The sequence below is a fragment of the Aotus nancymaae genome, unplaced genomic scaffold (assembly GCF_030222135.1).
Source record: "Aotus nancymaae isolate 86718 unplaced genomic scaffold, 86718_ANA_hifiasm-v0.15.2.pri h1tg000016l, whole genome shotgun sequence".
NCBI classification, from domain to species: domain Eukaryota; kingdom Metazoa; phylum Chordata; class Mammalia; order Primates; family Aotidae; genus Aotus; species Aotus nancymaae.
Window position 1 is genome coordinate 34,765,296 of NW_026988428.1, and position 25,825 is coordinate 34,791,120.

Genomic DNA, 25,825 nt, shown 5'->3' on the forward strand with positions numbered 1-25,825 from the left:
CAGCACCAACTTAATTACATTCATTTAAACTTTGATTGAGAGACTACTATGTCATACTTAGGATACAAAGCTGAAAAGTATGGGTCTTACCATCATGGAATTAGATCGATAGACAGAATTTGATAGGATTAAATGGATAGTATCTAGTGGGGGCCAGGCACAGTAACTCACACCTGTAATATCAGCACTTGGGGAGGCTGAGGTGGGTGTTCCTAGAACTGAGGTCAGGAGTTAGAGACCAGCCTAGCCAACATGATGAAACCCCATCTCTACTAAAAATACAAAAATTAGCTGGACAGGGTAACAGGTGCCTGTAATCCCAGCTACTTGGGAGGCTGAGGCACAAGAAAGGCTTGAATGGAGGAAGTGGAGCCAAGATCATACCACTGCACTCCAGCCTGGGTGATGGAGAAAGATTCTGTCTCAAAAAATAAAAATAAAAGATAGTACCTAGTGGGATAAAATGACATACAAATAAATAATTGTGATACAAAACGCCACACATTTTAATACAGGCAAGCACAACCCACCATGGGAAATGGAAGATGTAGAGTCTACATCTACCAGGGGAGAAGAAATTGTTTCCAGAAAGGTTCCACAGAAGAAATAACAATTGAGTTGAATCTTCAAAATTAAAAATGAAAAAATAAAAATAAATTAAAAACAAATTGGGTTTTTGTTTTTATGTTTTTGCTTTGAAATCTAGCAAAACATTGATTACTTTCTAAAGGAAAACCCCCTCACCTTCCTACAGACAGAAGATTGATGGCAATGGCTGAGCCAATGACTTCTTGCATATCTGAGCCAATGATAGCCAACTCCACCATCAGCCACAGGATGATTCGTGGGACCTAAACACCAAACAGTAGAAAGATACGGTTCTGGTTAATCATTTCTAAAAATTTCCTCCACAGTTTGGAATTCATATTTTGGCACTAAACCATAAACAGTCCTTTATAAGCATTCAGACCAGAGACTAAATTCGAGAATGTGCCTCCACTGCACTATGGCTCTCAGCTGGAGAAGGAAAAGTGTGCTACCATGTGGCAAAGTCTATGAACCAAGGTCAAGGCAGTAACTGATCTTACTTTTTACTTGAGAAGAATGTAATTTCCATTTACTAATTTCCACTTAATTTCCTGCCTAAAAACAATCCTAAAACTGTTAGAGAATAAGGATGCTAAAACGGTCAAAATATGGGTCAAGAAAGAATATTAAATGATTGCAGAACAACACATCTATTGTGATCATAGCCAAGAAGACAAAACAAACATGAAAAAGTTGGGGTTGACCAAGCAGTGGCTCACACCTATAATCTCAGCACTTTGGGATGCCAAGGTGGGCAGATCCCTTGACCCCAGGAGTTTGAGACCAGCCTGGGCAACACGGCAAAACCCCATCTCTACAAAAAGTACAAAAATTGGGAGCTAAATAAGAACTTTTATTTTTTGAGACGGAGTTTCTGTCACCCAGGCTGGAGTGCAGTGGCACAATCTCGGCTCACTGCAACCTCCACTTCCCAGGTTCAAGCAATTCTCTGCCTCAGCCTCCAAAGTAGCTGGGATTACAGACGTCTGCCACCACATCCGGCTAATTTTTTTGTATTTTTAGTAGAGATGGGGTTTCACCATCTTAGCCAGGCTGGTCTTGAACTCCTGACCTTGTGATCCACCCGCCTCAGCTTCTCAAAGTGCTGGGATTACAGGCATGAGCCACCACGACTGGCCAATGATAAGAACTTATGAACACGCAGAGGGAAACAACAGACACTGGGGTCTACTTGATGGGGAGGGTGGAAGCAGAGAGAGGAGCAGAAAAGATAACCATTAGATACTGCACTTGAAATATGGGTGATGTAATAATATGTACAACAAACCCACATGACGTGTTTATCTATGTAACAAACCTTCACATGTGGCTGCTCTGCCTATGGAATAGCCATTCTTTATTCCTTTACTTTCTTAATAAACTTGCTTTCACTTAAAAAGAAAAAAAACCTTCACATGAATACATCCCAAAATCTAAAATAAAAATTGAAGAAAGAAAAAAAGTACAAAAATTATCCAGGCATGGTGGCATACGCCTGTAGTTCCAGCTACTCGGGGGACTGAGGCAGGAGGACAGCTTAGCCCCAGTGGTCAAGGCTGCAGTGAGCTGTGATCATGCCACTGCACTCCAGACTGGACAACAGACAGAATGAGACTCTGTCTCAAACCACCATCACAACAACAGAAAAGGCTGGGGTCACCTTTAATGTAATAATAATAACCAAGCAAGTGAAAAAGAACAGATATGCAAAAGGACTCAAGGAAGATGGTTGGAATTGGGTGGCATAAAACAAAGTCAGAAACTAATCTGACCAAACAATACAGCTGAAAATCAAATTTAGTTATGCTGACTCACTGAAGCTAGAAAAAACACCTCCAGATAGTATCCAAAAAATTTGTCAGGTCATCCATGGTAGCTCATGCCTATAATCCCTGAACTTTGGGAGGCAGGGGTGGGAGATCACTTGAGCCCAGGAGTTCAAGCCCAGCCTGGGCAACATGGTGAAGCCCTGTCTCTATAAAAAATTTTTTAAATACCTGGGTATCGTGGTGCATGCCTGTGGTCCCAGCTACTCAAGAGACTGAGGTAGGAAAAACTGCTTGAGCCTGGGAGGTCGAGGATATCAGTGAGCCATGATTGTGCCACTGCACGCTAGTCTAAGAAATAGAGCAAGACCCTATCTCAAAAACTAAAACAAAAACAAAAACAGGCCAGGCACAGTGTCTCACATCTGTAATCCAAGCACTCTGGGAGGCTGAGGCAGGTGGATGCCTTGAGGTCTGGAGTTCAAGCTCAGCCTGGCTAACATGGCAAAACCCTGTCTCTACTAAAAATACAAAAATTAGCCAGGTGTAGTGACATGCACCTGTAGTCCCCAGATACTCAAGAAGCTGAGGCAGGAGAATCACTTGAACCCGGGAGGCAGAAGTTGTGGTGAGCTGAGATCAAGCCATTGCACTCCAGCCTGGGCAACAGAGCAAGGCTCCGTCTCAAAAAAACAAAACAAGACAAAAAAAAAAAATCAGGCCGGGCACGGTGGCTCATGGCTGTAATCCCAGCACTTTGGGAGGCCAAGGCTGGCAGATCACCTAAGGCCGGGAGTTCGAGACCAGCCTGACCAACATGGTGAAACCTCATGTCTACTAAAAATACAAAAATTAGCCGGGCGTAGTGGCACGTGCCTATAATCCCAGCGAGTCGGGAGGCTGAGGCAAGAGAATCACTGGACCTGCCTCACTGCAAGAGGCAGAGGCTGCAGTGAGCTGAGATCACACCACTCAACTCCAGCCTGGGCGACAGAGCGAGACTCTGTCTTAAAAAAAAAAAAATTATTACAAAATAAGCAACTATTAACATGTATGAACAAAGAGAAGCAGTGGCTCATGCCTGTTGTCCCAGCACTTTGAGAAACTATGGCAGGAGGACTGCCTGAGCCCAGGAGCTTGAGACCAGCCTGGGCAACATAGCAATACCTCATCTATACAAAAAAAATTTTTTTTTTTTTAATTAGCCAGGTGTGGTGGTGCTCGCCTGTGGTCCCAGCTACTTGGGAGGCTGAGGTGGGAGAACTGCTTGAGCCCAGGGGGTCAAGATCACATCACTGCACTCCACCATGGGTGACAGAGTAAGACTCCATCTCAAAAAAAAAAAAGAAAGGAAAAGAAGCTGGAAGGATTATAAATTACCAAGTTTTTGTTTGTTTTTTAAAATGTTTGTGGGTACATAGTAGGTGTATATATTTACGAGGCATATGAACATTTTGATACCGGCATAAAATGTGTAATAATCACATCAGAGGCTGGGCACGGTAGCCGGGTATAGTAGTGTGTGTCTGTAATCCCAGCTACTCAGGAGGCTGAGGCAGGAGAACTGCTTGAACCCAGGAGGTGGAGGTTGCAGTGAGCCTGAGTTCGAGCCACTGCACTCCAGGCTGGCTGACACAGCAAGACTCCATCTCAAAAAATAAAATTTTAAAATAAATAAAAATGAAAATAAAAATAAAAATAAAAAATCACATCAGAGTAAATGGGGATATTACCAAGATTTTTTAATTTTTTTGAAAAGCAGATAAGGATACTTTTTGCTCACACCCAGGAAAAGAAACAAAACAAAAGACAAAGCTAAGTAAAAAATATCTTCTAGACATAGTGTTCATTCTTGCCTTAGGCAGCAGTAAGAAAGCCCCAAAATGTCCAGAAGGAAGCTGCAGAGGACAGTGTAGCCCCCAGGGGTAGGGAAAACTGAAAAATAATTATTAGCAAATCCAAAGATCCTGCCGCATATAGTTCCTAGTAAAAGGAAAAAAATTTACCTTTTTCAAAGTGATGGAAAAGTCAAACAAAAAAGAAGATACATAAAATGCAAACTTACGGAGTAAAATGAGGTGTGAATAAAAGTGCTTAGAATATCCCCCTCCCCATGGGCTGGGCATTGCTAAATACTGGAAGGTAGAGTGAATGGTAAATGTTTATCTCAACCACAGTTTTTCTAAGAAAACCTTCTAGGAAAGGGGAGTCTCAAGTTAGATTTTGAAGGAGGGGAAAAACATGGCCTGGCACCAGGAGGAACTACAGCATTTCCCTTGGTACCATCTGTCTTCAGGGCCACTGACCCCCAAGTCCTTGACTGTCTCACTACAGAATGCAGCCAGCACATACTGCCAGACACACAGATTCCTACAGTATGGGTGAGAGACAAACAAGACAGTACATTGCTCACCTTGGGATACTGATGGTGACATACTTCAGCAAGATGCAGCCCAGTGACCACTCCCAGTCTAGCTGCAAGCCGCTGGAGCAACAGCCCCACAAGGGTGGCCAACAGAAGGATCCAGAGCAACTAAGAAGAACAAAATCTCCTGTAACACTCATTGGACGACTGAGATTTTTTTGTTTAATTGTTTGGCAACATGAGTGGCAAATACTGCATTCAGAAAAGAGCCCAGGTCAAGAATCAAATGACTTGAGTTCTATATCAGGTTTTACACATGACCTGCTAGATTACCTTGTACCTTTCTGAGCCTCAGTTTCTCCTATATGCAGTTTCTCCTTTGTTCAAGAAAACTATGTGGATAACATAAAAGACCAAGTGGAAAGTACTTCACACGTAAGAGCCACTGCCAATGAAGTATTTGTATGTAGCCTCTGAGGCTACTATCCAACATGCAGGGTGGAGAAAAGGATGTGAGGGTGTATTCTGTGTTTAAAAGGACAGGGGTAGGACTAGATGTTCACCTTAAATCCAGCCACTGCTCCAGACTGCAAATCAGATTCGATATTTCCTGGATCCAGGTAGGCAATGCTCATAAGAAAGCCCGGTCCAGTGAAAGCCCAGAGTTTCCGAAAGCTAAAACAAGAGTACTATACAAGAGAGGAAAAGAGATTAAACTGATTATCATCATCAAACTACTGTTCTAATTGAACTGTTATCACATATGAAGCAACAATACCAGCTTCACTAGAAAAAAGGATTTACAATGTCAGATATTGCATGTGTCCAAGTTTCACTTCCATCTTACCTACTTTTTGTTAAGAAGCTGGCCACTTTTCTGTCCAAGTCAGAGCCCTACCCTTACCTGCTTGTTCCATCAGCCTCTTATTCTAAAACCAGAACAGCCAGCCGGGTGAGGTGGCTCATGCCTGTAATCCTAGCACTTTGGGAGGCCAAGGTGGGCAGATCATGAAGTCAGGAGACCAAGATCATCCTGGCCAACATGGTGAAGCCCTGTCTCTACTAAAAATACAAAAATTAGCTGGGCGTGGTGGCGCCCACCTGTAATCCTAGCTACTCAGGAGGCTGAGGCAGCAGAATCACTTGAACCCAGGAGGAGGATGCTGCAGTGAGCTGAGACTGCATCATTGCACTCCAGCCTGGTGAGAGTGAAACTCTGTCTCAAGAAAAAGAAAAAAAAAAAAAAACAGAACAGTATCCGTTGCCTGTGTGCCCAAACACTTTCCAAAAAGGACAAGAGCCACCATTTAAAAAAGGAAACAAACCAGATGTGGTGGTGTGTGATGTGTGCCTATAGTCCAGCTACTCAGGACACTGAGGAGAGTAAACAAAAATAAAATTCTAAGCTCCTCCAACCAACTGAATGGATCCTCTTCATGGTCAAGGGTATTCCAAAGGAAACTGGAAAAACTAGTTTAGGCCATGATGGGAGGGAGAGGTCAGACAAACCTCATTATACCCTCTTCCCTTTGGAATTCAGGCACAAATGACCAGCATTAAAACAGAGATCTTAAAACTGACAAAACAAAGTCCTTGTAGCAATAACATGCCAAATTCCAACCTGACTCTAATATATAGCATCACATGACAGATAACACGCCCTAAAAGAAACCCAAGTATTTTACTCCAAAATATATTTCTTTGTATATTTTGAAATGACCCTGCAAAGCTGTCTCTTACAAGCAAAACCTAGAATCTGTAGAGAATCTCCTTCCCTTTCCAGGTCTTTTCCTGATCCAGGAGAGAATTAACTAAAAGTCTGGTACCTTTTAAGTCTGATAAAGGACATTTACATCTATTTTCTCTGAAGCTACCTGGAGGCTTCACCCACATAATAAAAACCTTGGTCTCTACGACCCCTCATTTTAGACCAGACACTCCTTTCTATTGACTTCAGGCCTTTAGAAAATAACTCTTTCAACCAATTTCCTTTATTTATTTATTTATTTATTTATTCATTTATTTATTTATTCATTTATTTATATTTTTGTAGAGATGGGGTTTTGCCATGTTCCCCAGGCTGGTCTCAAACTTCTGGGCTTAAGCAATCCTTCCCCTTCAGCCTCCAAAGTAGCTGGGACCACAGGTGTGCACAACTACACCCAACTAATTTTTTTTTTTTTTAGATGGAGTTGTGCTCTTATTGCCCAGGCTGGAGTGCAATGGTGCGGTCTCGGCTCACTGCAACCTCTGTCTCCTGGGTTCAAGCATTTCTCCTGCCTCAGCCTCCCAAGTAGCTGGGATTACAGGCATGTGCCACCATGCCTGGCTAATTTTGTATTTTTGGTAGAGACAGTTTCTCCATGTTGGTCAGGGTGGTCTCAAACTCCCGATTTCAGATGATCCTCCCACCTTGGTCTCCCAAAGTGCTGGGATTACAGGCGTGAGACACTGTGCCCAGCTAATTGTTATTTTTTTTAAGGTAGAGACGAGGTCTCATCATGTTGCCCAGGCCAGTTGGTCTCAAACTCATGGGCTCAAGTGATTCACCTGCCTCAGCCTCCCAAAGTGCTGGGATTACAGGCATGAGCCACTGCACCCAGCCTCAATCAATTTCCAATCAGAAAATCTTTAAATCTACCTTTGACCTGAAAGGCTCCCCCTTCCCACTTCAAGTTGTCCCATGTTTCCTGATAGAAACAATGTACATCTTACATATATTGACTGATGTCTGCCTGTAACTTCTGACCCCTAAAATGTATAAAATCAAGCTGTAACTCCACCACCTTGGGCACATGTTCTTAGGATTTCCTGGGGCTGTATCTGGGCCTTGGTCACTCATATTTGACCCAGAATAAACCTCTTTAAATATTTTACAGAGTTTGACTCTTCTTTGTTTGTTTTGAGATGGAGTCTCACTGTCGCTCAGGCTGGAGTGCAGTGGTGCAATCTTGGCTCACTGCAGCCTCTGCCTCCCAGGTTCAAGTGATTCTCCTGCCTCAGTCTCCCTAGTAGATGGGATTACAGGCACCAACCACTATGCCTGGCTAACTTTTCTATCTTTAGTAAAGACAGGGTTTTGCCATGTTGACCAGGCTGGTCTTGAACTCCTAACCTCAGGTGATCCACCCGCCTTGGCCTTCCAAAGTGCTGAGATTAGAGGCGTGAGCCAACATGCCCAGCTTGTTTGTTTTTTGTTTTGTTTTGGTTTTTGTTTTTGAGAGGAGGTCTCACTCTGTCACCCAGAGTGGAGTGCCATGGCATGATTTTGGCTCACTGCACCTTCTGCCTCCTGGGCTCAAGTGATGATCCTCTCACCTCAGCCTCCTGAGTAGCTGGGACTACAGGTGCACACCACCTGCTCAGCTAATTTTTGTAGAGACAGGGCTTCACCATGTTCACCAGGCTGGTCTTGAACTCCTGGGCTCAAGTGATCCTCCTGCCTCAGCCTCCCAAAGTACTGGGATTACAGGTGTGAGCCACTGGGCCCAGCCAGAGTTTGACTCTTTTTCATCAACAAACAAGAAGGAAGATCACTTGAGGCCAGGAGTTCAAGACTAGCCTGGGCAACATTGTGAGACCCTGTCTCTAAAAATAAAAACAAAAATAATGAGCCTGGCATGGTGGCATGCCATCTATAGTCCCAGTTACTGGTGAGGCTGAGGTGGGAGGATCACCTGACCCCAGTAGTTTAAGGCTACAGAAAGATAAGATTATGCCACTGCACTGCCACCTAGATGACAGAGCAAGCAGGACCCTGTCTGTAAAAATATATATAGATATAGATAGGGTGTACGGGTGTCTGTGTGTATATATATGTCTATGTGTGTATATGTGTGTGTGTGTGTATATATGCACACACCCCTATCTATATGTATATCTATATTTATATAGATATAGATATATTTACACACAGTCTTCAAAGATTGCCAGCCAAAATGAGACCTGAGGCTGCTGAGCTTGAGCCATCCAGCAGATCTTTCACTCACAGGTTTTCCCCAGACAACACTGTTCTCCAAGGACCTGACACTAACCTCCTCCTCAGGAATGGAGATCTTCTCATTAAAGTAAGTGGTGAACTCATCCTCTGAGTTCCCAGAGGGCTGTGGAAGAGAGGGATTACTATAGGCAGGGTTGAAGGTACCAAGACTGGCCGACTCCCCATGTTCTCCAGAAACACTGTCTGAATTAACAGATTTGAAAATAAATTAGTAAAAAATGAACAAAACATGAACAACTCATTCTTAGTATACTGAAATTAAATATTTTAATACCTAAATGCACAAGAGACCAACCTGCCTCTAGCTCAATTCATTTTTTGAATAGTTTATTTTTAATCTAGATTTTAGAATAGGTAATACATTCACATGGTTAAAAATTCAGGAAGTAAAACATTTAGCCTACACTAAAAAAATTACCTCCCTCCCCTCCCCCAGTCACTTAGCTCTCTAGATCAGTTTTAACTCGCAATGGTTTTCCTACTTCCACACATCTACTCCTACTTGGGAATTTTTACAGTCATTTCATTTTCCTCTAAAAACACTGACATACGGGCTCAAAAAATTACTTTCCCAGATCAGCCCCTGGTAACCTAAAATCCTAACTTTTAAAAGAAAAGAACTAGGTCCATCTAGTGAAATGTTCTCCCCATCTCCTATATTTGGTAAGACTTACTCAAAGAATTGTTCTTGGACATAATACCTCCGTCAGACTTCTCAAAAAATGTGCAAGTTACAAAATCCTGCCACAGTTCAGGCTACACTCTGAAGCTGCAGCAAAACCACCAAGCAGGAACCCTTTGTACCCTGACTAAGGCCTGCAATAAAGTGCCGCAGGTCACGGGGTACTGGCACCCTCGTGATAGCACGACTCATCTCAGACTGATCAGTGTTTCCCTGAGTTCTGCAATTTACAGTCATTCTTAAATACTGGGAAGCAGGTCTGGGAGAAAAGGGGTAACCTGCCAGAAATACACAGAGCCTAGTTTGCTTCAGCCATCAAATGGCTATTTTGAATCACAAAGCTCTAATCTCTGTGTTTCTAATAAATCCTTATAATCTCTAACTTTAAAAAGTAAGAGCTTTCTTTCCATAGGGAGCTGACTCACATCATCTTAATTAAGTGGCTTTGAATTAATAAAGAAATTTACAAAAAAGGAACAGAAATTCCAAAGAAGAAGCTCAGATTTAGGAAGGAATAGTCAAAGCACTCAGGAAGCTCCAAGCAAATACAGAGCATAAGGTACTCGCCCTGTATTTTACTGCTCCATACACATCTGAAACACCAGGAAGCGTCACAAGCAGCCAAAGCACTCCAGAGGTTTTTATGCTGGCTCAAGGAATAATAGTGCCCTTGCAAGAATTACTGCCAGAAACCAAATTTCAGTTAATCTTGGCTCAACTCAGAATTGTAAAAAAGAAATGAAGCAGGTCTCTGGTTAAAAAATCTGTTTTCAGGCTGGGTGCGGGAGCACACACTTGTAATCCCAGTATTTTGGGAGGCTGAGGCAGGCAGATCACTTGAGGTCAGGCGTTTGAGAACAGGCTGGCCAACATGGCGAAACCCTGTCTCTGCTAAAAATACAAAAATTGGCCAGGTATTGTGGCATGTGTCTTTAGTCCCACCTACTCGGGAGGCTGAGGCAGGAGAATCACTTGAACCCAAGAGGTGGAGCTGAGACTGCACCACCGCACTCCAACCTGGGCGACAGAGCGAGACTCCACCTAAAAAAAAAAAAAAAATTTCATTTACAGCCTAAGTCACCAGATGGTGGCTTTTGAATGGAGTTTTTACAACATGCGTATAGAGCAGGAAAAATATGATAAATTTCTGTTACCAACATAAGCCTAATTACAAATAAAATTAGACAATAACACAAAGCTGTAAATTACCATCTGACATCTTCTGTTCAGGACCCAACACCATGGTGGATAGCTGAGTGCCTGAGTTCTTAGAATAGGATGCTGGAAAGGAGAAAAGGGAGGGAGAGGAATTAGCAAAAACAAACTAACAGGTTCAGAACCAGCATTTTGTTACTCTGTATGACTGAATCCTTAATATGAAAAGAGTTAATTCTTCTACTGAATTAGATAATCTTGAAAATAGTTACAGTTTTCAGAATATGACTAACAGATATTTAACAAAAATAGAAAAGTCTTAGTCAAGATTTTGCTGGCAAGACTTCAAAACTAAATTGAAGTGTTACAGCTCTTTTAGAAAGCATCTAGCAGGCATACTGGTTTTCACTGTAAAACCCTTCACGGACAGGGTGGTGGGGGGTGGTGGACAAACTGAACAAGAGGTATTTTAGTGAGTCAGCAAATACTTTTTTAACAAGCATCTACAGAGAGGCTGCTAGGCAAGTATCCAGTCTCTTTGACTCCAGATTATTTCAAGTGTCTGAAGCCAGACACATATGTCCCAGTTTTATGAGTTTTGGTTTTTTTTTGTCTGTTTTGAGATGGGGTATCACTCTGTTGCCCAGGCTGGACTGCAGTGGCACGATCTCAGCTCACTGCAACCTCCACCTCTCGGGTTCAAGCAATTCTCCTGCCTCAGCCTCCTGAGTAGCTGGGACTACAGGCGTATGCCATGATGCCCAGGTAATTTTTATATTTTTAGTAGGACAGGGTTTACCATGTTGGCCATCTTGGTCTTGAAGTCCTGACCTCATGATCCACCCACCTAGGCCTCCCAAAGTGCTGGGATTACAGGCGTGAGCCACCACCCCCAGCCTATTTTATAAGTTTTTAAGAACAGAGATCTAGAATTCTCTTTGGTCTAAAATATGCAATTTAAGCTCATGGTTCAATCTTCTAGAAAGAATGAGGAAAAGCACCATACAAGCATACTGGTGGTGAAGGGCCACTATTTGGCAGCCTCAAATTTTCCTGAGAAATTAAAGTCTACAGCTATAATGTTCCAGACCTCATTCCTCAACCCTCTGACACCTAGAAGAAACTAGTCACCTGTGGCTGAGCCCCTCCTGAGCTCTCCAAGAGGGCTGAAGCACCAGCAGGATTAAGCACAGTGTGCAGGACACCAGCATTTGTCTGTAGGTCCAGTACTAAGCAACCTGCAGTCGGGTGGGTGAGGTTGGGTGATTTGGGGGAGGTGCCAGATGTCCATTAGCCTGTTAAGTTTAATTGGGAGGGGGGATGTTAGCAAGCTCATTTGGGCACAGATCTATGGCATACTCTCCAGTCAGCCTCACCAATAAGGTTATTTTTTAAAAACACTTCAGGACCAGGCACAGTGGCTCATGCCTGTAATCCCAGCACTTTGGGAGGCAGAAGCAAGTGGACCATCTGAGGTTGGGAGTTCGAGACCAGCCTGGCCAGCATGGTGAAACCCCATCTCTACTATAAAAATAAAAAAATCGCCGGGCGCGGTGGCTCAAGCCTGTAATCCCAGCACTTTGAGAGGCCAAGGCGGGTGGATCATGAGGTCAAGAGAGCGAGACCATCCTGGTCAACATGGTGAAACCCCGTCTCTACTAAAAATACAAAAAACTAGCTGGGCATGGTGGCGCATGCCTGTAATCCCAGCTACTCAGGAGGCTGAGGCAGGAGAATTGCCTGAACCCAGGAGGCGGAGGTTGCAGTGAGCCGAGATCGCGCCATTGCACTCCAGCCTGGGTAACAAGAGCGAAACTCCGTCTCAAAAAAAAAAAAAAAAGAAAAAATTAGCTGGGTGCGGTGGCAGGTGCCTATAATCCCAGCTACTCGGGAAGTTGAGTCAGGAGAACTGCTTGAACCCAGGAGGTGGAAGTTGTAGTGAGCCAAGATCCCGTCACTGCACTCCGGCCTGGGCAACAGAGTGAGACTCTGTCTCAAAAAAAAAAAAAAATATTCAATCTACTTATTATCTACTTCTCAGTTTATTTCAAATTTAGAAGAGGGAGGACAACATAGTATTTATTGATAAGCCCCTCCTTAAATCCCAGTAATAACTGTCCTACTGAAGAAGTGATGAAGCCTCGCTTAATGATCTTTCGGTGCTTAAATCTAGTCTTTTTTCCACCCTTGTCCCTTACATGTCGTTCCTATCTGAACAATCTTCTACTTTCTTCATCGGGTTTTGAGTAATCTTTATATCTACCAACATATTCTGTACTTATAAAATTATGGAATTCAGGCTAAGCACAATGACTCACGCCTATAATCCCAACACGTTGGGAGGCTGAGTCGGGCAGATCATGAGGTCAGGAGTTTGAGACTAGCCAGGCCAATATGGTGAAACCCCGTCCCTAATTTTAAAAAATACAAAAATTAGCCTGGGCGTGGTGGCACGTGCCTGTAGTCCCAGGTACTAGGGAGGCTGAGGCAGAAGAATCACTTGAACCTGGGAGGCAGAGGTTGCAGCGAACCGAGATTGCGCTACTGCACTCCAGCCTGAGCGACAGAGCAAGACTGTCTTAAAAAAAAAAAAAGAAGAAAGAAATACAGAATTCAGACCAGAAAGGAGCTTTTCTTTTCTTTTTAGGTTTCATCTGTCTTCTGGAGCATATATACCACCACTTGCTAATTTGTAAAACATAATCTTTTCTCTCTATAGTCACCAATGCCAAGTATTATATTACAACGAACAACTAGCTATGTCTCTCCTGTCAGATTTTAAGCCACCAGATGACTAAACATCAGCCAACAGATCCCAATAATACTGACTAAATTCAACCTCTCTCTCAGTCAATTACAATAGCACCTCACCTAAATGGGATTTAAATATTTGACCACTCAGAATAGCAGTACTCACTTGGATTTCAATCACATCACAGCCCCTTAGTTCTCAACAAAGCCTTTTTACTTTTGTTTTACATATAATTCTAATAAGCTAATGTTATCAGGTTATCTTAACCCACAGTAAATTGGAAACCACAAGTCAGATCTGGAACTATACATGGCTCTTCCAGGAAAAGAGGAACTTGGCACACTGAGGAATCAAAAAATTCAAGAAGTACATCAGTTAGTCTTGAGCTATTTGGTATGAGGCAAAGAGTCCTTTCTTATATGTCAATCAGTTCTGAGAATATTATTACAAGCAGAATTACTCAAGTTTCGGCCAGGCACGTGGTGGCTCACGCCTGTAATCCCAACACTTTGGGAGGCCGAGGCGGGCAGATCACCTGAAGTCAGGAGTTCAAGATCAGCCTGACCAATATGGAGAAACCTTGTCTCTTCTTTTTTTTTTTTGAGACAGAGTTTTGCTCTTGTTACCCAGGCTGGAGTGCAAGGCGCGATCTCGGCTCACCGCAACCTCCGCCTCCTGGGTTCAGGCAATTTTCCTGCCTCAGCCTCCTGAGTAGCTGGGATTACAGGCACGTGCCACCATGCCCAGCTAATTTTTTGTATTTTTAGTAGAGACGGGTTTCACCATGTTGACCAGGATGGTCTCGATCTCTTGATCTGGTGATCCACCCGCCTCGGCCTCTCAAAGTGCTGGGATTACAGGCGTGAGCCACCGTGTCCGGCCAGAAACCTTGTCTCTTCTAAAAATAAATTCAAAATTAGCCAGGAATGATGGCACAAAAAAAAAAAAAAAAGAAAAAGAACTCAAGTTTCCAATTGTGGCCCTGATCACAATGAGGTGGACAAATTAAATTGCTTTTTTTTTTTTTTTGAGACAGAGTTTCATTCTTGTCACCTAGGCTGGAGGGCAAGGGTGCAATTTCGGCTCACCACAAACTCCACTTCCTGGGTTCGAGTGATTCTCCTCCTTCAGCCTCCCAAGTAGCTGGGATTACAGGCACCTACCACCAACCCCAGCTAATTTTTGTATTTTTTTAAGTAGAGACGGGGATTCACTATGTTGGCCAGGCTGTAAATCATTTTTATAATGATGATTAATATCCTATTTAAGGTACTAGAAAATTAACTGGGTATGGTAGTGCATGTCTGTGGTGCCAGCTACTTGGGAGACTGAACTAGGAGGACTGCTTCAGCCCAGGGGTCAAAGCTGCAGTGACCTGTGATTATACCACTGCACTCCAGCCTGGGTGATACAGTGAGGCCTTGTCTTAAAAAAAAAGACGACGACACAGAAATGTCTCGTCTACATCTGAGGACAATTTTTATCCAAAATAGGCAAAACAGGCCTTAACAAAAAAAATTTTTTTTTAGTTGGAGTCTCACTCTGTCACCCAGGCTGGAGTGCAGTGGCAAGATCTCGGCTCACCAAAACCTCCACCTCCCAGGTTCAACCGATTCTCCTACCTCAGCCTCCTGAGTAGCTGGGATTACAGGCACATGCTACCACACCCTGCTAATTTTTGTATTTTTAGTAGAGATAGGGTTTTGCCATGTTGTCCAGGCTGGTCTTGAGCTCCTGACCTCAGGTGATCCATCCACCTTGGCCCCCAAAAGTGCTGGGATTACAGGTATGAGCCACCGCACAGGGCCAAACATTTTTTTTTAAGTATGGAACACTTCACAAATTTGTATGTCCTCCTTGTGCAGACAGGCCATGCTAATCTTCTATTGTTCCAATTTAGTATATGTGCTGCCAAAACAAGCACCAAAATGGGCTTTTAAAAGTTATATATTAAAAGCAAACCATTAAGGTAATAGTGTGTTCTTCCCAAGATTGTACTCTGTGAATATTTTTAGACAGAAATATTTCATGATAAAACTTTAAATAATTATTAGTGGTGTTCTAAGTCCATTCCTATATCAACTACACACAGAGCCGATCAAATACAAAAAGTTTAGTCTTCTCTCTGAAATCTCAAGAATGAATTATTTCAAGAAAGAAAACAAATTCTAAATTCCAGCCTTCTCATCAAAGCTTTTAGTCAACAAACTTCATGTTCCATTACAGTGCCTACAGAATAAAACGTGGGGTCAGGCGCAGTGGCTCATGTCTGCAATCCCATCACTTTGGGAGGCCAAGGCAGGTGATCATCTGAGGTCAGGAGCTCAAGACTAGCCTGGCCAACATGGGTGAAACCCCGTCTCTACTAAAAATACAAACATTAGCCGGGCATGGTGGTGGGTACCTGTAATTCTAGCTACTTGGGAGGCTGAGACAGGAGAATCACTTGAACCCGGGAGGTGAAGGTACCAGTGAGCCAAGATCGCATCACTGCACTCCAGCCTGGGCAACACAGTAAGACTCCATCTCAAAAAAAAAAAAAAAAAAAAAAAAACCACTAGAGAGGGAATAGAAAGGGCCAGGCCAGTTATGCATAGCATTTAAGTCTCCATAAAAATTTACAACCCATGGCCTGGCACTGTGGCTCATGCCTGTAATCCTAGCATTTTGGGACGGAGGCAGGCAGATCACAAGGTCAGGAGCTCAAGACCAGCCTGGCCAATATGGTGAAACCTTATCTCTACTAAAAATACAAATATTATCTGGGCGTGGTGGCATACACCTGTAGTCCCAGCTACTCAGGAGGCTGAGGCAGAAGAATTGCTTGAACCTGGGAGGCGGCAGTTGCAGCAAGCAGAGACCGTGCCACTGCACTCCAGCCTGGGTGACAGAGCGAGACTCCGTCTCAAAAAAAAAAAAAAAAAAAAAAAAAGAGAGAAAATTTATGACCCATATGGAAGCAGTAAGTTAATGTTAAGACAGTTTTGCTCTCCAGGGCTGTAGCACCAGGTTGTTTCAGTTACTTCATCACATTAAGGAAACGATCCAGAGTTAGGACACAACCAACCAGAATCAACTCAGCAATACTTTGATAAGTAACCATCACAATTACGATTAAAATTGCTTTGATATTCTAGCTCACCCCCAACCATAAAGTGTCACCTTCTCGTAAATCCATTAAGTTTCTTCCTATCAAACAGCAATTGACAGGAAAAAGAATGGCACTCATGGTTAAATGTAATCTTACTATTTTATCCCATTCTCTAACAAAAGTTGTAAGACTGGCTGGGTGGGGTGGCTCATGCCTTGTAATCCTAGCACTTTGGGAAGCCAAGGTGGGCAGATCGCTTGAGCCCAGGAGTTGGAGACCAGCCTGGGCAACATGGTGAAACCCAGTCTCTATAAAAAATACAAAATTTAGCTGGGTGTAGGCTGGACACGGTGGCTCACACCTGTAATCCCAGCACTTTGGGAGGCCGAGGCGGGTGGATTACCTAAGGTCAGGAGTTCAGGACCAGCCTGGTCAACATGGTGAAACCCTATCTATACTAATAATACAAAAATTAAGGCCAGGCGTGGCGGCTGACACCTGTAATCCCACCACTTTGGGAGGCCGAGGCAGGCAGATCACAAGGTCAGGAGTTGGAGACCAGCCTGGCCAACATGGTAAAACTGCGTCTCTACTAAAGATACAAAAAATTAGCTGAGCATGGCGGCGAGCACCTGTAATCCCAGCTACTCGGGAGCCTGAAGAAGGAGAATTTCTTGAACCCAGGAAGCAAAGGTTTCAGTGAGCCAAGATCGTGCCACTGCACTCCAGCCTGGGTGACAACAGCAGAAAAAAAAAAATTAGCTGGGTGCGGTGGTGGGCATCTATAGTACTGGGAGGCCAAGATGGAAGGATCATCTGAGCCGGGGTAGTGAAGGCTGAAGTGAGTGGTGATTGGGCCACTGCATTCCAGCCTGGGTGACAAAGCAAGACCCTGTCTCAAAAAAAAAAAAAAAATTTAAGACTGTCTTACAAGATAAAAATGCTAACAAAATTTTATTTTCTGTCTAAAATTTCAAAAGTCTAACATATTCTTTGATCCGGCAATTTTACTCCTAAAAACCTATTATTTTTTTTTTTAAAAAAAGCAAAAAATAGGCCAGGCGCGGTGGCTCACGCCTGTAATCCAAACACTTTGGAGGCCAAGGTGGGCGGATCACCTGAGGTCGGGAGTTCAAGACCAGCCTGACCAACATGGTGAAACCCCGTCTTTAAAAAAAATAAAAAATAAATAAATAAATAAAAAAGCAAAAAATACTCAGACAAGGAAACATGTACAATGATATTTCCCACAGCACTGTTTGTAGTATCAAAAGACTATAAACAACCTGGATATTAGAAGAGGACTGGTTGAATAAACTGTGCACATTCATTGGACAGAATACCATGCAGCCACTATAAATAAGACGACCTATCATGTACTGATAGGAAACAATCTTGAAAATATTATATGTTAGTGTTACAGCTCTTTTAGAATTTGTCTAGCAGGATTTCCAGTTTTTGCCGGAAAGCCCCTCTCACAATAAATTTAAAAAAATTAAAAAAAAGAAAAAAGAAAAAGAAAATAGTATATGTTGTCAAGTCAAAAAAAAAAAACCAAAACAATTTGTTGAGCAGCATGCTATCATTTTTGTAGCAAAAAGAAAAAAGAGAAAACACACACATAAACATACAATCTCCAAAGGACACGCCAAAAACTGGTAATAAAGGCCATCCCTGTGAGAAGGAAGCAGTAGGAGAGCCCAAATGAGGTCATGTGAAAGGAAAACCTCACTGAATACACAAGGTATACCTTTTACACTTAAAAAAAAGTTTCACCAGGTACATGTATTATTTGCCTTTCAAAAAACATCAAGGTCATATAGATTCATTCAGCTTCTCAACAAACACTTGAGGTATGTTCAGTTGAACTCTCTGATAAAGCTTCTGCAATAGATAATCAGAAGCCTACAGCTGTCTAGTTGGCAGGTATTCACTGCCTTAAGCCTAACTTACTACTAGATTGTCTTAGTGCTACCTAAATACAAAATATGAGAAACCCCCTCTCAGAAAAACACTCCTGACTCCCTATTTTGGCTTAAGTGGCTCCTCCATGTTCCCTCGATTTTGAAATTATATAAAAATTAAGTTACCCCCAAAAACACATACTAGCTATAATAAATTCTAACATCTAATTAACAGTAATTCTGCATATTCTCTTAGCATTTGTACGAACTGTGAAAGAACAATTTGATATAGCCCAAATCTGTTATAAAAACTGCCCTTGGCTGGTCCAAGTGCAGTGGTGTTTACAACTAATTGATCACAACCAGTTACAAATTTCTTTGTTCCTTCTCCATTCCCACTGCTTCACTTGACTAGCCTTTAAAAAAAAAAACAAAAAAAAAAAAACTGCCCTTGGCCAGGCACGGTGGTTCATGTCTGTATCCCTTTGGGAGGCGAGGCAGGCGGATCACTCAGTCAGGAGTTCGAGACCAGCCTAGCCAACATGGCAAAAGCCTGTCTCTATGAAAAAAACTGCCCCTAAGAAAGTATGAAATATTGAATATTAAAACATATACAACTTCAACACTTTTTTTCTCTATACTTAAAACAAAAGTTTGAGTGCAGTGGCTCAAGCCTGTAATCCTAGCATTTTAGAAGGCCAAGGCGAGGAAAGGAGTTCAAGACCAGCCTGGGCACTGTGGCAAAACCTTGTCTCTACAAAAAAATACAAAAAGTAGCAGGGCGTCGTGGTGCGTGCTACTTGGGAGACTGAGGTGGGCAGACCGCTTAAGCCTAGGAGGTTGTGGCTGCAGTAAGCCGTGATCGGGGCACCCCAGCCTGGGCTACAGAGCAAGACCCTGTCTGTCATAAATAAATGGTTTGGGTTTGAAATCATTAGTTTTTGCATAAAATTCCCCTATAGCCAATAAAGGTACTCAAAACCATTTCACTAGTTTTATACTGGAAAAAGTTGCCCTAAAATTAATTCTAAGGTTTAGAGAGGAATGTTTTTGAACACAGTCCCTTAATTCTTTCCCCCTTTTTTCCCTCACCTTCCTCATCTCAATAAAATCAAAGACAACATTAAATAAGAAAAGAACTTTCACAGAAGTGGCCAGAAAGGTGTCTGCATGGAAGTAACTGATGAAATAAATGCTAGCAAGAATGTGTTCAAGCTACATAGCAAAGCCATCTCTTCCTCTTCATCCTGTTCAGTTCATTCTTCCTCAGGCACTGTTCAGTGCCAGAGTCATGATAGTGACAAAAGAGAAACGGTCAGGTGCACTGATCAAGGCTTAGCAACACCCAAAATGTTTAGTTGGAGAATAACAAGGAATTCTGATTTTTAAATATATATATATTTGCCCCGAAAAAAATGAAAAGATTTCTAGATTCTTCTAAAATTTTCCCTACTGGTCTACTTCAAGGCTATAAGTACTTGACACTCCTACAAAACCATTACTGTATTACTAATACAACACCTTGTTGTACCAGGCGCTCTTCAGAAGGTGGGCTCCTGCATTTTGATGACTGAGAGTCAACAAAACTTTTTCAAATATTCTAGCAGTTCAAACAGAGCTAATTATTTTCTGAACCCTATGTATTTTAATGAGGAAAGTTATTAGTCATTTTTAAAAATAAGAGATTATTACTTCCTCTATTCTTCTATTTTAGATGATAAAGAAGCAGGATTTTCTAAGCCTTCTATCAAAAATATTTATCCAATTAGGTTTTCTTTTTTTTTTTAGAGATAGGGTCTTGCTCTGTCATCCAGGCTGGAGTGCATGGAGTACAGTGGCATGATCTCAGCTCACTGTAGCCTCAACCTCCCCGCCTCCCTAGTAGCTGGGACTATAGGCATGTGCCATGCACCACCAATTTTTGTATTTGTTGTAGAGACACGGTTTCACCATGTTGCTTAGGCTGGTCTTGAACTCTTGGGCTCAAGGGATCCATCCACCTCAGCCTTCCAAAGTGCTAGGATTACATGTATGAGCAACTGTGCCCAGCCCAATTAGTTCTAAAACTCAATCTGCTAACATTGGGGGTGTGGGGAAAGAAACAGCTTAGAACAGACAGGTGAATTTCCAAATTGTTCTTGAAGATGTAATGTCTGGTACTGGTTTTTATTTTATTTATTTATTTTTTGAGATGGAGTATTGTTCTGTGGCCCAGGCTGCAATGCAGTGGCAACATCTCGGCTCACCACAACCTCTGCCTCCCAGGTTCAAGTGAGTCTCCTGCCTCAGGCTCCCAAGTAGCTGGGACTACAGGTGTGCACCACCATGCCTGGCTAATTTTTTTGTATTTTTACTAGAGACGGGGGTTTTACTATGTTGGCCAGGCTAGTCTCGAACTTCTGACCTTGTAATACACCCACCTTGGCCTCCCAAAGTGCTGGGATTACAGGTGTGAGCCACTGTGCCCAGCCTTTTAATTTATTTTTTGAGACAGGGTCTTGCTGTCTCTCAGGCTGGAGTGCACTTGTGCAATCCCGGGCTCAAGGGATCCTCCCACCTCAGCCTCCCAAGTAGCTGGGACACAGGCATATACCTCCACAGCTGGCTTTTTATTTTTTTGTAAAGGTGGGTTCTTGCTGTGTTACCTAGGCTGATCTCAAACTCCTGGGCTCAAGTGAGGTATTATTTTTTGCATTCAATAAGTTTATCTTGTTTTTGTCTTATTAAAATGAATTTGATATAAAATGATAAATAGAAAAAAAAAGTCAGGTTGAAGACTGATTATGTGTACTTCATGGTAAACAGTGAGAAGCCCCTATGGTAAGTGTTCATTTTAGAAAAAGGCCTCAAAACTCTAATCCTCTCTACTTAAGTGGGTAATATGAGAATGTCTTCAACCAAAAGCCACATAAACACACCCAGTTCATAAAGTACAAACAGTGCTGCTATTATACAATGTGCTTAAAATGAACCAGTCTCTCTCTCTCTCTCTGCCATAATGGCCACTGAGAGTAACAGTTAGCCCTCTGTAACCCTGGGTTCCACATCTGTGGTTTCCGACAATTCAGTTCAAAAAGATTTGGGGGAAAAAAATGGTTGGTTGTGCCTGTACTGAACATATACACACCATTTTGTTCTCGTTATTATTCCCTAAACAATACAGAATAACAATTATTTACATAGCAATTACATTGTATTAAGTATTATCCACCCAGCACTTTGGGAGGCTGAGGAAGCCCAGAAATTTGAGATCAGCCTGGGCTACATAGTGAGACAATGTCTCTACAAAAAATGTAAAAATTAGCCATGTGTGGTGGCTGCATGCCTGTAGTCCCAGCTACTTGGGAGGCTAAGGTTGGAGGATCCTTGAGCCCAGGAAGTCAAAGCTGCAGTGAACCATGACCACACCACTACACTCCACCCTGGATTATAAAGCTAGATCCTGACTTAAAAAAAAAAAAAAAAAAGGTGGGGGGGATTATTATTGATATAACTAATCTAGAGGCAATTTTAAGTATGTGGGAGGATGTACATAGGTTAAATGCAAATACTACGCTATTTTATGGGGACTTGGGAGCATCATCCCTGGGATGATGTGCCTGAGAGTGAGGTCCTGGAACAAATCACCTACAGATACCAAGGACAACCATACTTTGCATGCCCTAGTAATAATCTCAAAGTTGGAGACATCCTTTTTAACTTAGAAAACCACAGTTTCGGGCTGGGTGCGGTAGCCCACGTCTGTAATCCCAGCACTTTGGGAGGCCAAAGCAGGTGCATCATTTGAGGTTAGGAGTTCAAGACCAGCCTGGCCAACATGGTGAAATCCCATCTCTACTAAAAATACAACAGTTAGCCAGCCAGTAGTGGCACACACCTGTAATCCCAGCTGATTACCTGGGAGGCTGAGGCAGGAGAATCGCTTGAGCCTGGGTGGCAAAGGTTGTGGTGAGCTGAGATCATGCCACTGCACTCCAGTCTGAGTGACATAGTGAGACCCTATCTCAAAAAAAAAAAGGAAAAGAAAAAAAAAGAAAACCACAACTTCAACTCAACACCAAGTTCACTGTTTCTCACCTGAGCTGGACTTTCAAGTCTGTTTTGTAGTTGAATGAAAAACCTGACATTGAGACCATCTATAAGGAAAGAAGAAAAAGAGAAAATGGAGAAAATGTTAGGAAGAAAGAAGGGGGTGGGGAGGAAGATGTAGAGAGGAAGAGTACAGTTGATAATGAAACCAGCTGTCTGGGTGTCAAAAATGATAACAGTTGGGAGAAATGTGGCCAGGCTGTCAAGAAGTGCTTATCTTTTAAACAAAAATATTCATCAACCAGAGACATCAGAATTAGAAGAGGCTGGTACCATTAAATACAACTCTTCACTTTCTCCCATCAGCACTCTTGAGGATTAACCAGCTTCCAAACCTCCTTGAATGCTCACAAGTCAGAGTCACTAAAGTCTTACTTCCAGTGACTATAGCTTCGCCTTTGTTCTTCCCAACTCTCACAAGGTGAGCTTCCTCTGAACTTCCTCCTAACCAGAAGTTTACCACAGTGTTTCCTTTTGGGGGACAAATCTGGCCTCCTCATCTGACACCTCTATCCTGGAACACAATGCCAAGCTCTGTGAACAATTTCAAGACCCTTCTCTACTGAAATAAGAAAATTCCCGCCGGGTGCAGTGGCTCATACCTGTAATCCCAGCACTTTGGGAGGCTGAGGCAGGCAGATCACCTGAGGTCAGGAGTTCGAGACCAGCCTGACCAACACGGAGAAACCCCATCTCTACTAGAAATACAAAATTAGCTGGGCGTGGTGGCACATGCCTGTAGTCCCAGCTACTCTGGAGGCTGAGGCAGAAGAATCACTTGAACCCAGGAGGCAGAGGTTGCGGGGATCTGAGATCCTTTCATTGCATTCCAGCCTGGCAACAGAGCAAGACTCTGTCTCCCCCCCAAAAAAAAGAAAGAAAGAAAATTTCCTATTAGACTGGCCATGGTGGCTCACACCTGTAATCCCCTAGCACTTTGGGAGGCTGAGACGAGAGGACTGCTTGAGCTCAGAAGTTCAAGACCAGCCTGGGCAACATAGTGAGACCCGGTCTTTTAAAAAAATTTAAAAAGTAATTTTTTCAAAAAAGAAAGAAAATTCCCTATTAAACCAGCCTATACCTACTGCTTCCCTCAGAAAATGTGTTTTGCCTTCACATTTAAGTAGCTTTTTATCTGACAATTTTTCTAATGAAAAATTATCATTAGATTACATTCAACCCATTTTCCTAATGATGGATAGTGGCCCCCAAGTGATGTAGATTTACCTTAACAACTGTAAGTATTTTCCTCAAAGTTTCTTTTCCTAAAAGCAAAGAAAAATTAAGACAAATTACACATACTACAAGACTCTCCAGCCTTGAACAAGCCTCCTTCTGCTCTTTGAAACCTCGTAAAGTTTTAATAATTAACTTGTAGCTTTCTCCTTTCATTTCCTAGGAGTTTTAGCAGATATCAGCTTACTAGAGATGAGACCAAAACAAAAACTTCATACAAAATGTCTTACTGGCAATAAGCACCAGAACAAGACTAAAAACCCTTTCACTGAGTCATAACTGAACCAAAGCTGCCTACTAGCTTTGTAGAGTAATCCAAGGGGCCACTGCTGATTTCCTAACAGTAGAGTAAGATTAGATTCATAAGAAGCTTCCCCATTCTTTAACAAGAAGTGCTGCCAGACTACCCAGAAATTCCCCTCCCGAGTCCCACTCACATTCCAGAAACATGAGAAACCAAGTATGCTGCAATCAAGGACTTTTTGGTACTGGCTCCAAAATAAACTGCGTAGGCCAAGCAAGACTGTCAATGAAATAATGTCCAATGAAAAAATAAACAGCCGAAGGTCTCAGGTTTCATTTACCCAACACAGGTATCACAATAAATGGCCTAGTATAATGATAGTTTCCAACCGTATTTAATAAAACAAACACGCAGCAGAAATCCTCTAGTCACATACAGTTACACTATACCCTCAGATCAACGGTAATGATGTGAATGGAAAGCACAGACAGATGGGTTCACCGGTGATAGGTCATGAGATTCTGAGCAAAGAATAAGTAATAAGGTTAGAATTCTATAGAAATATTAGGGGAGAAAGAAGGTAACAATAATAAAAACTCCTCCACGTCAGGAACTGTTCTAAGTACTTTGTTGTTTATTAACTAATTTCATACCAACAACCCTGTAAGACTGATAGATTATCAATCTCCACTTTAAGTACGTGAAACAAAAAGAACAAAGAGGCAAACAACTTGCACAAAGATTTACAAAACCAAGAAATTATGCGAACTGGTGGGGTGTCGGGTGCCAGAAGGCAAGCTTCTCCTGTTTTCACCAACCGTCACTAAAGCAAGTTTCTGGTAGCCTATCTCCCCTTGCAAACTGTCTTTCCATATAATTTTTGTTTTTGCAAGAGATATCACATTTAAGCCGTAGCTTTAATAGTAGGGACATACGAAACAAACAGCTGGGAAAGCCATCCAGCCCACTTACATATGTGCAATATCCCCGTGCAGAAAAACCCTGGTCATTGGAACCTGAAATCCAGAGGGTCCCTGAGAGCTGCACAAACAGCCCTAAAACCAATTTACGCACAACTAGTGCTGCCTATCCAGGTTATTCACACAGAAGACGCTCCCTGGAAGTCGGTTAGGCTATAATGAGACTTTTGTTAAAGCCAGGCGGCGGGAGGCCCCGGAGAGCAGCCTGGCCTCGGGCGGCGCCAACAAGGAGGCCGCGGGAGACCTTGAACTGTGCCCGTCCGCCTCTTTCGCGGCGTCGAGGTGGGTCAGCGCACCCCGACCACGGGCCCGGCGCGCCATCGGATGCAGCTGGGAGTTGCGCCATGTGTCTTAGGCCGCGGCGGGGAAGGGGCGAGACCCCCGCGACCTCCGGCGTTCCCTCCTTGCCCATCTTTGGGTCTTCTTCCGAATAACGCAGCTCCATCAGTCTCCTGACTCCGGGCCTGAAGCCCTCCCAGCCCACACCTCCCCTCACAGCCCCGCTCCGCGCGCCGGTGTCGCGTCCTGGCCCCGGAGCCTGACCCCCACGCCTGCCCTCGAGCGGCCCCGCGCCCCTCCCTGCCCGCGAGCGGAGTGCCGGGACCCCTGACCCGGCCTTCCCCTCACCTTACCAGCTCGGCAACCACCTGACACGCAGTCCCCACGCCGTAGGCTCCATGTTCCCGGAGCCAGCGCCAGCTGGCCAACGCCCTCCCCTCCCCGCGATTGGCCGACAGGACAGCAGCCGCACATCCCTATTGGCTGGAGTCCCCGCAGCGGCCGGGACGCGTGGCCAGCCGACCGAAGACCGAGGCTCCGCCCATGCGGACTCTGGCGGCTGCTGCGGCGCTTGAGCGCCCTCGGCCGGAGCCGCACGCTGCAGAGCCGCTGTTTGCGCTGGCCAGACCCGCACAGCCCTGGGACTGGGGAGCTCCCGCCTGCGGGCAGCCTGGGGACAGATAGGTTTCCTGCC

At 43.4% G+C, this 25,825-nt stretch overlaps 1 protein-coding gene and 2 non-coding genes across 13 annotated transcripts in view; 1 reads left to right on the top strand and 2 right to left on the bottom strand.

Moving 5' to 3' along the window:
- The window catches only part of SLC11A2 (solute carrier family 11 member 2), a 207,973-nt gene that overhangs the window by 180,378 nt on the left and 1,770 nt on the right, over nt 1-25,825 (bottom strand). For 4 of the 11 annotated variants that reach the window (XM_064377079.1, XM_064377078.1, XM_064377077.1 and 1 more), the window contains exons 2-6: nt 10,611-10,682; nt 8,754-8,902; nt 5,283-5,408; nt 4,768-4,887; nt 745-851 (exon numbers count right to left, since the gene is read on the bottom strand). In XM_064377079.1, coding sequence (XP_064233149.1) covers nt 745-851; nt 4,768-4,887; nt 5,283-5,408; nt 8,754-8,902; nt 10,611-10,682 — 574 coding nt within the window. Of the gene's footprint in view, nt 1-744; nt 852-4,767; nt 4,888-5,282; nt 5,409-8,753; nt 8,903-10,610; nt 10,683-22,380; nt 22,440-23,619; nt 23,658-25,479; nt 25,557-25,825 lie in introns of those variants that run through there. The other 7 variants (XM_064377081.1, XM_064377082.1, XM_064377086.1 and 4 more) reach the window with 7 other exon arrangements.
- Nucleotides 15,129-15,232, bottom strand: LOC135275500 (U6 spliceosomal RNA). The gene has a single exon (XR_010343128.1). It is a non-coding gene; the product is annotated as a U6 spliceosomal RNA (small nuclear RNA).
- Nucleotides 17,812-17,873, top strand: LOC135275509 (U7 small nuclear RNA). Its single transcript, XR_010343134.1, has one exon. It is a non-coding gene; the product is annotated as a U7 small nuclear RNA (small nuclear RNA).